Raw genomic sequence first — 13,674 nt, 5'->3', positions numbered from 1 at the left:
TTCATACACTGTGGTCATTCAGTAGCTTTAAGGCTTCAGGCCTAAATATAGATCCTGTTAATGTGAGGAAGGATTTGGGTCAAGCACTGCTGAGCATGTATACACATACTAGACAGTCACTATATGCTCCAGGGTAGTATGTGTGCATCTATATTGGAGTCACTGGATAGGTAATTAGCCTATTAGTGTCATGGACGGATTACTTTGTTTGGCAGTCAATTAAATTTTTAGTGACTTGCAAATTAGACTAAAGGAGCAAATTCATGGCAAAGGAAAATTAAAACATGCATTCAGAAATTGTTATGCTCTGGAGTTCCATTCATAAGATGGAGCCAAAAGATGCAGGATAAAGGGAGGCAGGCAAACGTTTTGACAGAATTACATGAACGAATGAACAAAAGGCGCTGGTGTGCACAAGCAGGATTATCCAAACAGAATTCCAAACAAGGCCAGGTGTCAGGGAAAAAAATCCAAATTCAGGCAATTAGTCCAGGCACGAGAAAGCTGACAGAAGACACACAGAGAGACAAGGAAGGTGGTGGATAAACTCAACAAACTAACAAACAACAAGGAAATCAGAAGGGCTGTAAATACAGAAAATTAAGTGAACACAGGTGAAGCTAATGAGAGTGAAGCTGGCAATACTGAGTGTAAGAAAATAACAAAGAGGGGAAGTAAGACAGCAGGGATACACAGGAAAATTCTTTAAAATAAGACGGGAAGTAAGAGTAAGCATCACACAAAAACCACAGTGATAATGACGATAACCAAAACTAAAGGACACTATTGTAAGAAATGACCACAAGAAAACAGTATGAGCAAAAAAAAGGAATCTTAAACTCACGCTGAGTCAAAACAGCTTAAAAATGACTTCAAAGAGGCAAAGTAGAGACAAAGAGATATAAATGATCTTAAAAAGTTGCCAAACAACTGCAACAAGACAATGAGGGAAGGAGAAGAAGAAGATGTAAAGCATAAACATAATCGCATACACAGCATGACCACACAATTTCAGTCTGGGTGTTTTCGTCCTATTAAGGAGGAGTGTGACACAAATAGCAGCTTTTAAACATTTTTTTTTTAATCAGGTTAACAATTGGCGTTACTCCAAGAACCAGTGTTAAATTTAATACATGGTTGTACACATTCGATTAATATGCTCCTCTTGTTTTGCTTGAATTCCACATCCCTTCTTTATAATCACTATCTGTTGAACCAGCCTCTGTAAATACTGCACATGCTACACATTGAAATATAAGGTGAAGAAGACTGACATCTTGTGGACAAAAGAGAAGGTGCAGGGTCATGTCTTAATGCCCCAGCTGCTGTAGGATGAGTCAAGAGTAATGAGCAGGGTAATGAGTGTAAGGCAAACAACTGCAAGGCCAGTATGAAGTGCTTGGTGTCAGTAATGGTTAGGCTGCCCTCTAGCTAAAAGGTCAAAGGTCGCCATCAAAGGCTTCAGCCATGATGGCTTTTAATCAGTCTGTAACACCTGCTTAGTCTTTGTAAAGCACTGATTACAGATAAGTGTGTGAGCTCATAATGTTACATGTAAGTCTTAGATATGTCTACATATAAACTGTGTGTGTGTTCTCTTTCTGTTTATGTGGTTGTGGTGGCTGTGTGTACGTGTGCTGTGCAGGAGAGCAGATCCGTAAACGAAGATGTAAGGCTGCGTTTAGCTACGTTCCTCAACATGAAGATGAGCTGGAGCTGAAAATAGGAGATGTGATTGAGATCATAGCAGAGGTGAGAACTACATTATGAGCCTACAATGTAAAATCAGAAAAAAGGATGCAGAATAGCATAAAAATAAAATTTTAGGTTATAGACGACAATATCACATTAAGGTCCACATAGCAGTTCTGGAGCTTTCGGGCTTGCTCAGACGAATGAGCTTCCCAGTTATAATAATGGGTAATGAGTGTGGCAACGGACTGGCAACCTTTTTATACTATAGCCAAACATTTGCCATAAGACACCAAGGAAAGCTCCAGGCTTCCACCCTGAATTAGACATTTGGTAGGCATTTCTTCACGGTTTAAAAACTGAAAGAAAGAAATCGTGTTTTTTTCCCCCCATCCCTTTTGAAAAAGAGTAAGAAAATTTAGTAAAATATATTTACTCAAGTGAAGTCAAATTTTTAAATTGCCATGTTAAAAAATGAAATGCAGGAAGAAAATACAAGAAACTGAAGTTTTATTTCATCAAATGTACTAAAAGAAAAAAAAATTAGATAAAATAAAATGTTTAAATAGTATGTATTTTTTAAAAATATTTTTTAAAATTGTACATTTTACTTTTAAAGTATTGAAATATTTTAAACATGTGTACATTTATATATTTATATTCTTTTAAATAATTAAGATGTTGAAATTCTCATGTTTTCTTTATATATTAGTTATTTATTCTTTTCTCTTAGTCATCTTTGGTGATCACCACAACGCTGCCCTATATTTCAGAAAAAGCTTTTTTTTAGGCTTTATTGCTTGTAAAGAACATTGTTTTTTTTTCACTTATTATATTTAAAGGAGTAAATCTATGTATATCTGAGTGTATAAACGTGTGCATGTTGTCCACGTTGTGTAACTGTGTATGTTCAGGTAGAGGAGGGCTGGTGGGAGGGAGTTCTTAATGGGAAGACTGGAATGTTTCCCTCCAACTTCACCAAAGAGATCCTCACTGATTCAGAGACGCCCTCTTTGGACTCACAGGAGGAGAACCGCAGTGGACGCACAAGTGAGTTACAGCTAATCAGAGGGTGGGGACACATCTACATACATATCTATATTTAAAAAATCCGTCACTGCTTCTGATTACAAGATTTATTTATTTATTTTCAAATCTTTTAATTATTTCATGAAATCAGCCCTTTTTGCATTGCTGCAACAAACTAAGATGTGTTGTGCATTATTTGTGTGTCTGTAGATAAGGACAGCCCAAGCAGTGAAAGCGACGGTGGGGACAGTCGGTCAGAAACAGGGTCAGAAATCCCTCCCAAGAAGGTAATCAGTCAAATACTTGTGTATTGAGTGCTACCTCATCACACTACAAGCTTCCTTGGGGGTGTAACCTCCACTATAAAGTCAGCCATGAAAATAAAAGTAGGCAGGACAAGTGAGTCTCACTGATCCTCTCTTCAAATGTCATCTGTATGGTACTTTAGGATGAACGACTCATAACATTATCTGAACTTATCAGGAATTTGACCTCTTCACGTTTTTTTTTCAAAGCGTGCTGTCTTTGGGGGTCAGGGGAATACAAAGTGCAGATTCTGAATCTTTACAAAGACTGCATGACAAAATCTGTACTTCCCATAATCCTATGCCCATCCTCTGACTGCTCAGAGACTGCTGGTCGGCATGAGGGGCATCTAAACAATATAATGAGGATGGTTATAGTGATTTGGTTGGTTAGTGCCTATAGCTAATTATTAGCACTCCACAGTTCGTTTGTCCATAAATTTGTAGGTTGAGTTAAAATTAATAGCGACCATTTTAATTAAACATAAATTATATCTCAAGCTAATTTTTAGTGAGTGAATTCTTCTTCTTCCCAGTTTTTTATTTCAGTATATCAACTGTGGCTCAAAGGAAAGATAAAAGAAGGGTAAAGATGGGAATATGTAACAACTTTCTGGTAATTTAAACACTAAAAAAATTGTATCATGTTCAAAGCAAAGTGGTAAACTACTCAACTCAAGTTACAGTCAGAACAATAATCACAAAAAAAGAAAATGATCCCATGAAAAGCTGGAAACTCTCCTAGGCATTCCAAATGTTGTTTACTCTCTGTGGTTTATACCACACGGAGACACTGCAATTGAATTAATATGAGCTTCATGTAAGGTCATATTAAGGTATAACATCAGTCAGCAGCACAAACCGATCTAGTGTTCCTAGCACCTGGCCTTATTTTGGCAACAGAAATGTCTGGAACAGAGGAAGCATACAGACAGACATAACAGACGAGGATTATGATGCAGGGGTGGTGGTGGTAACTCTGAGTACATTCTGAGTCATAGATGGAGAAATGAAACTTTACAGAGTCAATGCATGAGCACAAAGGGAGCTGTTGTTGTTTTTCTTTCCTATTTATGATTTTGGTTGGACTGCTCCTTTAAAAGATAATGCTGTTTTTCATTATACCTCTTTAAACCCCCTAGGGTCAGCTCAGAGGGTTTGGCTTTGGTAATATCTTTAAAGACCAGCCCATCAAGCTCAGGCCTCGCTCAATGGACGTGGACTTGGAGGGGGACAAGGTGAGTCACACACACCCAGCTGTGTTTGTGTCACTTATGTTCACTTCCTGGAGACACACAGTAACAATAAACCAAGTAATCAGTCTAAAATTAAATGACTAGCATAATGGGGTCTGTTTTGTCCCCATAAGGCAATTTAGTAAACAGGTCCCCACAATGAAAGTAATACAAGTATACACATTCTGCTTTATACACTCTATTTTATAGACTTTTTAAAAAATTATCATCAACAGCAAGGAGGGAAGGAAGTCACAGCCTTTGGGCCGCCCCTTCCTCAGCTTCAGTTTTACAGCACAGGAAGTGGTTTTATGTTAACACACATGCACACACACACATGCACACACACATCCTGTAGGGAATTGACAAGCAAAGCAGAAGTGAGAGCGCAGCAGGGCAGACAGAGAGAGCAGGAGAGGGGAAGGGAGTTGATACAGCTTTTCACTGACGACTACATATTCACGTCTATTCTCCTGCTGTGTGAGCTGATGTAGCAAAGCCTCGTCCGAGTTTAACTGGAGACACAGAAAAAGACGGTAGGGACGGGTTTTGTCGGCTTATCTTTAAAGGGTACGGTCCCTCCTTATTCATTTTATTTTTATCTTCTGCATATTCTTCTCTTCTTCATTGGAAATTAAACAGCGTAACAACATAAGGCCAGGTGAGGCAGGAGTTTTAAGCAATGTATGTTTTTGCTTTTCACACCTTTGTCAGCGAGTTTTGTAAATATTTCTCAGGGAAATACAGAAAAAGAGATAACAGCCACCAGGAAGACATTTTTGGGGTATTAAATGCTACAAAATTGATACTTGACATGTTGGGATGACAATGGAAGAGTTATGGATATAGACTTAAAGGGCTAGTTCACCAACAAAGCAGCCTAAAAGATGATGGTTTTATGTGTGTTTAATGCTAAAGAAGTGTTTGGGATACCAAGACGGGGGAAATATAAGCAATAAAAATATGATTTTTTATTTTGGCTCCTGTTTGAAACCACAAATATTTAAAACTGGGCATAAAATAGTCCAGTTTGTAGACAGCTTTTTGAACTGAAAGCCAAGGTAACATCACCCAACTTTTTTTGGCTTAATAGTTTCCATTGAAGGATATGGTCTTGGGTTTGTCTGTCAATTTATTGTAAATTTTAAAACATTTTAAAAGTGAGATGTCTAAACAGTCAATCTTGGTGAACAGGGCTGGTAATTAAAGTGAACTTTAATGGCAGTATTAGTAAGAAAATGCTGGCAATCAAGAAATGTAAAAGTCTTTATTAAAGAAAAACAAAAAATGTTAACTTGCACGCCAAGAACAGTCAGCAGCTAAAAATTACAGACGCAAACAGCCTGAAAGTGAAATGCTGCTTAAACATTCATTAGGATGAAGGTAGAAATAAAGAACATTAACTATGTCGATGAAGGTGTGTTTAAAGAGCGTAAAACGGTCATTAAAACCAGCACACTGGTCATCAAAGCCTCCTATTTAGCAGCAGACTGTGTGTGTGTGTGTGTGTGTAAGTGAAGGATGTTTGTCAGCCTGCCCTGTTAGTGGGAGGCTGTTATGCTGCTTTATGGTGAGACTCGTCTCCTCACTCAGTAATGAGGCTCCAGAGGAAGCGGCAGGAGTATCCATCTGGGTGAGTCACACGAGGCCATGTAACTTTTCAACTGAACGGTCGGTTGTGTGTGTCTGTGACTGAGTGGTGTGGCTTGCTGCACAGACGCAGACTGACCACATGCGAGTTTAACGCAGGTGTTTATAATTTGGATTATTGCCATTGCAGCAAATGGAAACGCTTTTCTTAGTGTTTGCTCAGCGGTTCCTCTTTTTTTTTTTTCATTGCGGTGACTCAAAGTCACTCAGGCTTGACATCAACTGTCACCTGAGAAAAAGTCATTAGATGTGAAATAGAAACCAGCGGGAACCTTCTGATGCGAAAGAGAGACAGCAGAGACTTGGTGCATTTAAGCATGCAGTATGGTCAAGACGAGCTACTGAAGTTCAAACTGACCGTGAGAATGAGGAAGAAAGGTGATTTAAGTGACTTTGAACGTGACATGGTTAAATAACTGGGAGTCCCCTGGGTTTTTTCCAAACTAGGATCTCTAGAGTTTACGGAGAATGGTCTGAGAAAACATGCAGTGAGGGTCAGTTCTCTGGGTGAAAGTGCCTTGTTGATGTCAGAGGAGAATGCCCAAACTACTTCAAACTGATGGAAAGGCAGAAGTGCACATTGAATGTTGAAGCAGATGGGCTACAGGAGCAGAAGACCACACCGGGTGCCACTCCTGTCAGCCAAGAACTAGAAATTGAAGCCATTTTTTATTCTCCAAATTGGACAACAGAAAATTGGAAAACTGTTGTCTGATGTGACCAGTCTTGATTTCTGCGGCAACATTTGGTTGGTAGGGTCAGAACTAAGCCTAAACAACATGAAAGGATGGATCCATACTGCTTTGTATCAACGGTTCAGACTGTTGGTGGTGTAATGGTGTGGGGTGATATTTCCTTACCATAATATGATCCTCTTAGTACCAGCTAAACATCATTTAAAACACCACAGCCCACTTGAGTACTTTTGCTAATCATATCCTTCTATGACCACAGTGACAATGAGTTCACAGTGGTCATAGGGCCTCCACAGTCACTAGATCTCAGTCCAATAGAGCAGCTTTGGGATGTGCTGCCAACAAATCTGGAGCAACTATGTGATTCTCTGAGGAGTGTTTCCAGCCACTTGTTGAATCTATGACATGAAGTATTAAGGCAGTTCTGAAGGCAAAACGGGGTCCAGCCCAGTACTAGTAAGTATACCTGACAAAGTGGCCAGTGAGTGTATATATGTGAGTGTAGGATAACATCTTAACATCAAACTTCATCAACTCACACACTGGTTGGAGTCACTGAGCAACTGAAATATATTTGAATGGGCCAAAGTATCTGTTGGGGGTTTTGGCCAAAAAGTGAATCAGCTGTAGAACAATGGAGGACACAACATAATTAATTGCCAGTTCGTCAGTAAAAACACCCCAAAACAGTTCCTGTGCACAGCTTTTCTTAGTGAGATGGCGAGACAGATAAATAAAGGAGTTTTTGCTGTCATGTAGCAACACTCCAAATCAAATGTATTTGGCTAGTTTTGGGTAGATCAATAGTTTGTGGCTCTGAACTCTGAATCTGATATGGATACGATGATGATATTTTAAATCCAAGAGTGCAAACATCAGCTTTGGCCAGGCATGCATGTTAACTGCAACTTGACTGGTTGGCTTACAATTTTTGCAGCTGCACAGCTGTAATTTTAAGTGTTCCTCTGCAGGAAAGCAAATATAGAATTGCTCCTTAGATTAAATAAAAAGTTAACTTAAGTGGCTAGAAGTTTGTTAAAACCACAACCCCAGCTATAAGGTCCACTTCCTCTTCTTGTTGGTGATGTTGACTTTATGTTTTCATTGTTGAGTCACTTCAAAAGCCTGTTTCATGTGACACGAAAGGACTTTTAGAAGTAAGTTGTAAATAGACTGGGAGCGCTCTTCTACTCTACTTGATCACTTAAGGCAATTTATACAGCACATCTCATTCACACTCGGATTAAAGGCATTAAGAACATCTCACCCAAGGATACTTTAGGATGCAGGCTAGAGCGGCCAGTGATTGAACCACCAACTTTCTAATTAGTAAATGACCTGTTCTACCTCCTGTACCACAGCCATTAAAAAAATTACAGCAGCTAGTATTCCCAGTGCTAACAGGCCCAACCCTGCTTAGTGTCTGAGATCAGATAGGACTGACTGTACCCAGCAGTCATCTTGGCATCTTGCTTCTGTGCAGTTTATTGGAAAAAAAACATACATAATTTGAAGCCACTATGTAAATGAATCAATGAAGAGATGAACACCTTCATTTCAGTGGTCACTGTGACATAAGCGTTGCATGTTTAGGATCAGTTTTCAAATCTGAAACATTTACATCAGCAGTAAAGTTACCTTTTGGTTGAAATTTGTTTTAAAAGCCTTCACGTCAGCCTAATTTCAAGGTGAATGCATGTTTGAAATTAAGATCATGGAGCAAATTTCTCTAAAACCTGTTCAGACACAACCTGGTAAGGCTAAAATGTCATGAACCTGGGTTTAAATATAAAAGTTTAGTAGCCATCAATGTAACACCTGGACATTGTTTGAGAATTGCAAATAGTGTCTTTGGTTTAACATCTGATTTGGTCGCGCAGCAGCTGTGAGCAGACAGCCACTCAGCATCTGTCTCATTGTCTGTAAAATAACCTACTGTTTCCATCAGCTAGGGCAATGTGGTGGTGAGGCTCTGCAGCCTCAGAAAAAAAGTGACGGGGTTTAAATTTGCAGAGGTGTTGAGGAGAAAGAGTGCACTTTCACTTTTTAAGCAGAGGTAAAGAAGACGTGACCTTGTTTTCCTATAGGCATCTTTTGAATGATCTGAAAAGACGGCGTTTCACCTGATGTTTTTTTTTTTAAAACAAACCATTACATTGTTTACACCTCTTGCAAAGATTTCTTCAAACTCTTTTCACTCTGTTTTTTAACAAGTTTCTGTAGTTGTTACATTTACACTACAGCTCAATCGGGCGTGCTGACAGAACCACCATCTCCACTCACTCCCACCAGTGTACGTTTAATGTCTCAGTTTGACACCCTGCAGCGTATTGACTGAATTTCACACCATACCAAGCCGGTGAAGATCTGCTTTACAGTGAGGAGGTGATAAAATAGCACCCTGCATCGTACATGCAGCTTCAAGGGTTATGTGAGGATCAATCAGCATGTATTCATTGTGTTCACACTGTATGTATGAGGTGGTATGGTTTGATATATGTTGAAGGTCACGATAATATTCTCATGCTGCTACTTCTACAGGACTGGATATGCATGTGTGCTTTTGTGTGTTCACAGTTATGTTTTTGCAGTAGGAAACCATATGTGGCATGAATGATTTCAGTTCTGTTTGTTCAAAGAGTAGCATCGCACAAAACCTCTCTGCCATGTTGTAATGGTCTCTCTTTGCTTGTGGCTCCACATGGGTCTCATTAGGGAGGGTAGAAGACAGAAAAGGGGAGGGTTTGGAGAGAAGAGGAGGTGGCACGGTGGTGTTGGTTTCTCCCGGCCGAACAGAAGAAAGCAGTGTGTGTGTTTTCTCCCAGACTGAGTGCTGTTTGTGTGTGTGTGTGTGTGTGTGTGTGTGTGTGTGTGTGTGTGTGTGTACGGGTTCGTACTATCCTGGTGGGGACCAAAATCTGACTTTTACTATCCTGGTGGGGACTTTCTGCACCGTGGGGACCAAAATCCAGGTCCCCTCGGGGTTGAAAGCAATTTTCACACTCAAAATGCGGTTTTACTGTCAGGGTTACAATTAGGTTATGGTTAGGTTTAGGGTAAGGGTTAGGGTTAGGCATTCATTTTTAATGGTTAGGGTTAGGGTAAGGGGCTAGGGAAAGCATTATGTCAATGGGATGTCCCCACGAGGATAGCAAACCAGACACGTGTGTGTGTGTGTGTGTGTGTGTGTGTGTGTGCATTTTTCCTGTGGAAGAGCAACCACTGGTTCCACAAACATGAATGAGGGATCCACTCCAGCTGGGAAACAACGGCTGCTTTAACAGCACCCGCACACTGTAGCTGTAGCGTGTGTGTGTTCCACATGATCAGCAAGTCAGCCTGTTGCTTCTTGTGCTGAATCTGAGCTCATCCTCTCTAATTATCTGCTTAGACTGGAAATGTACCGGCTATGTTTGTCTTGCTTTTTACCCTTACAGTTGATTTTTTTCCCCCCATCATTTTGTTTGGCTAGTGTTCCTATTTTCCTGTTATGTGTGGTTCATTTACTACCAATTTGAGTGAAATTCTGTGAAATGTTTCACCAGTGCTGACTGCCACTGCTGTCACTGTGTACTGTTCTCCATTCTCGAGCCTATTTTTGATTGACTTGTCCTCATCATTGAATTCAGTTCAATGACAAGCAAAGATGCTATACTGAAGTGCAATTAGGAAAATCTGAGTGTGTTACTTGAATACTATGAGGCCCTGAAGAAGATTCAGAAATGTCAAGTCATGTCAAGTTATTTATAAAGAAACTTCAAAATGTTTGCTTTACAGATTTATGTTTGCATTTAAATAAAGCTACAAACATACAATACTGTGCAAAAGCCTCAAGACAGCCATCATTTCTTTCTGTTTTGCTTCCAAGGAGCCAGAGTTTTCTTCTAACTCTTCTAATGCTGGGCATACGCTGTGTGATTTTTGGCTCATTTTGAGACGATTTTTCAGTCATGCGACCGTTTTGGTGATCGGCCCGAGTTTCGCCTTCATCGTGTGTCGTGCATCGTGTAGTATACGTGGGGTAACGAGAAGCGATTAACACCTCATGACCAGCTCCCGATCATCAATCGCTTGGTCATAAGAAAATCAAACCTGTTTGAAATCCTGTCGGCCATCGTGAGGGTGTCAACGCAGCCTCTCACACTGCGCACGCGCAAACACAGAAATGAAAGTGAAAAGACAGAGCAGCACGGCAGTGCAGCGTGTGATCTGGACACAAGCGATGGAGGCTTGTAGAACTTTGGCAAGCTCATCCGAGCCTTTTTGATGTGGCCTCACAAAATTATCACGACCACAACAACCATGAAAATAGTTGGATCTACATTGCTGCTCAATCACAGCTGCCTGATCAACGTTTTTCATTAGCAATTTAGCAAAGTTGATGGTGGTGGTGTGCGTGTCTGTGTGAGTGAAAGACAGAGAGGGAGAGTGAGCGACAGATTTTCTATTATAACCTTCATGTTATGGACGCACAGTGTGAGCACTCAGGTCGCATCAGAGCATCGGGCCGTATAGTGTGAGACCCTGCATCGTGACCTATGAACTTCTAACCCCTGCGAGTCAATCGTGCAGTTTGAGCAGATGCTGGATAACGCGACTGAAAAAGTGTATGCCCAGCTTAAAGTGGTGTTTCTTTGGACATTGGCTGCCTCTTAGCTCATTTTCAGTACTTATACCAGGCCATTTTCAGAGCGATCTTTGTTTTGTTTATTAAGACACTTAACACTGATCTATGAATCATTCATGCATAAACAAAGCACTTAACTCAAGGGATGAACCAGTGTTGTATTGACACATAACAGACAACTTAGCAAAGAACCAATTTTAAACTGTATTTTTGGGCTATTTTTGTTACTAGCAGCCTGGCACAAAAACACAATTTGTTCCCATTTATTTAGTTGACTCTATGAAGAATGCCAACGATAAGAGTCTGACTGGTTTTTCACCAACAAGGTGATTCTCAAAGAACTATTAGCAAGAAATGTGGTATGTCTCACAAGCTGTGTCCTTAAAAGTGTGTCCTTAAAAGAAACTTAGGAAAGTGGACAAGTGATGGACAAGATGTGGCATGACTAAGACCTATCTGCAGCAGATGAACAGTATTTCAAAAGTCATGTCCTTAAGAAACAGAAAAAAATCTTGTAAAGCCAGAGCTAGCACAAAGGACTTGAGAAATACATCTGGCCCTTCAAATGATTCATCTAATGTTCACTGAAAACCCATCAGAAAATGTCTCAGTTGAAGGGTTTCTATCAAGAAGGCTTTTGTTAAGGAAGGGAAATAAGGACAAAAGACTGAGGTATGCCAGATTGCACAAGAACTGGGCTGACAATCAGTGGCAACAGGTCCGATGGAGTGATGAATCCAAATTAAATTGTCATCGGTATGTACAGTGGAGGTCAGGGAAAAGGTAAAACACCCATCTTGGAAAAAAAGTGGAAGCTCTGGCATGGTTTGGGGCTGAACACAGAGAGAACCAGTAGATTTTAATCTGCCAGGCATTGCCGTCTGGAAATTATCTGATTGACAGTAGTTTCATTTTTCAGCATTAAAATGATCACAAACAAACTGCCGATGAAGTAAAAACATACCTGGATAGAAAAACAAACAGTGGAGCACCATCAGTCATGGACTGGCCTCTGCAGAGCCAGGACATCAACATTAATGAAGCAGTGTGGGATGGCCTTGACAGAGAACAGAACAAAAAGCAGCCAACATCCAAAGAAGAGCTTTGAATGTCCTTAAAGAAGCCTGGAGAACTATTCCTGAAGACAACTTAAAGAAATTAAAGAACATTTGCCTAAGACAGTTGAGGCTGTGTTAAAGTACAAAGGTGGTCATACTAAATATTGTCTTTCAAGCTCGTTAGAATTGCACAAAATCAGTTTTTTCTTAAATCCTGTATTTTCATTAAAATGAGCATGTTTCAATAAATATTGCTACACCTATTAAAGAAATGGGAGCTAGCAGGAGGCTTTTGCACAGTACAAATTGATAAATAAAAGATGAAAACCAGGAAGTGCCAAACAAAAAAGTATGTTAAAACATAGATGAGAATGTGAAAGAGTCTGAAACTTAAGATGTTCCAACATCTCTTCCCCCACTCAGGCCAGCGACGGGAAAGCAGCGAGCGTTGCAGTTGAAAGCATGAAGACTGAGCCTGACAGCAAAACCAAAGGTGAGAAGTTGCATCTTAACTGTTGTGTAGGCGATTCTAGCAAAAACACTGTGTTAATGACAAATCGACGCACAACTCACTTTCAGCTCATCACATTCTGGTGTTCAGTCAGGAATCCTTACTCGTCATATTTTAACAAAGGGAAACCCCTTTAACAACGATTTCAACCATGAAGAAGAACAGAAGCCTGCAAAAGGAGCAGCGTTGCATGTAACATGTTCCAAAGTAGCACATTACAGTAATCATGTGACTCAGAAATGTAGTGGATTACTGTACACTGTACTCACCTTCATGTTACAGTTGTTACATGTGTTACCTAAGTTACCAGATAGAAAAAAAATCCCCAAATTTGCCCTTTTTGTGCACGCTCGAAATGCAATCATCTGGCCTTATTTCATGTGGCAGGAAGTGAAAAATTGTGGTTTAGTGGTTTACAGGTTTTGAAGATCTTATTTAAAAGAAGAATATTTGCTGAAACATTAACTGCATGCAGGCTAGAAGCAGCAAGCATCACAAAAGACTAAAACAAAGCATACCAAACAGACGGTTTCCTAACCAAGAAGCCAAATTTTTAACAGGTAACAAAATGACAAGCAGTCCAAAATGTGCCTTACTTAGGTAAGATGACACGTGATTTAATCACAAGACCTAAGACAAGGGTTCGAGGTCTGTCTGCGACCGCTTTTTTGCATTTACCTTCGTATTTGATCCCTTTTCTCTTGCTGTTTGATTAAGTTTAGATAAATTAGACGGTCAGGACTCAGTACTAAAACCTGTTGGTTACTTTAAAGAAAAAAATCATAGTGTGGGTTTAAGGAAACCCTTCCACAATGGTAAACTGTCTCTCAACTTTCTCAGCATTCCCCTGGTTCCTGCACATTAAACAATGA

General features: G+C 40.0%; 1 protein-coding gene across 3 annotated transcripts in view; it reads left to right on the top strand.

Annotated features, from left to right (window-relative positions):
* sh3kbp1 (SH3-domain kinase binding protein 1) overlaps window positions 1-13,674 on the top strand; it is a 45,437-nt gene that overhangs the window by 20,415 nt on the left and 11,348 nt on the right. For all 3 annotated transcript variants that reach the window (XM_063483352.1, XM_063483353.1, XM_063483355.1), the window contains exons 4-8: window positions 1,646-1,752; window positions 2,607-2,742; window positions 2,932-3,008; window positions 4,169-4,264; window positions 12,715-12,784. In XM_063483352.1, coding sequence (XP_063339422.1) covers window positions 1,646-1,752; window positions 2,607-2,742; window positions 2,932-3,008; window positions 4,169-4,264; window positions 12,715-12,784 — 486 coding nt within the window. The remainder of the gene's footprint in view (window positions 1-1,645; window positions 1,753-2,606; window positions 2,743-2,931; window positions 3,009-4,168; window positions 4,265-12,714; window positions 12,785-13,674) is intronic.

The sequence above is a fragment of the Pelmatolapia mariae genome, linkage group LG9, assembly GCF_036321145.2.
Source record: "Pelmatolapia mariae isolate MD_Pm_ZW linkage group LG9, Pm_UMD_F_2, whole genome shotgun sequence".
Taxonomy (NCBI): Eukaryota; Metazoa; Chordata; class Actinopteri; order Cichliformes; family Cichlidae; genus Pelmatolapia; species Pelmatolapia mariae.
This window is presented reverse-complemented; position numbering and strand designations above follow the sequence as displayed.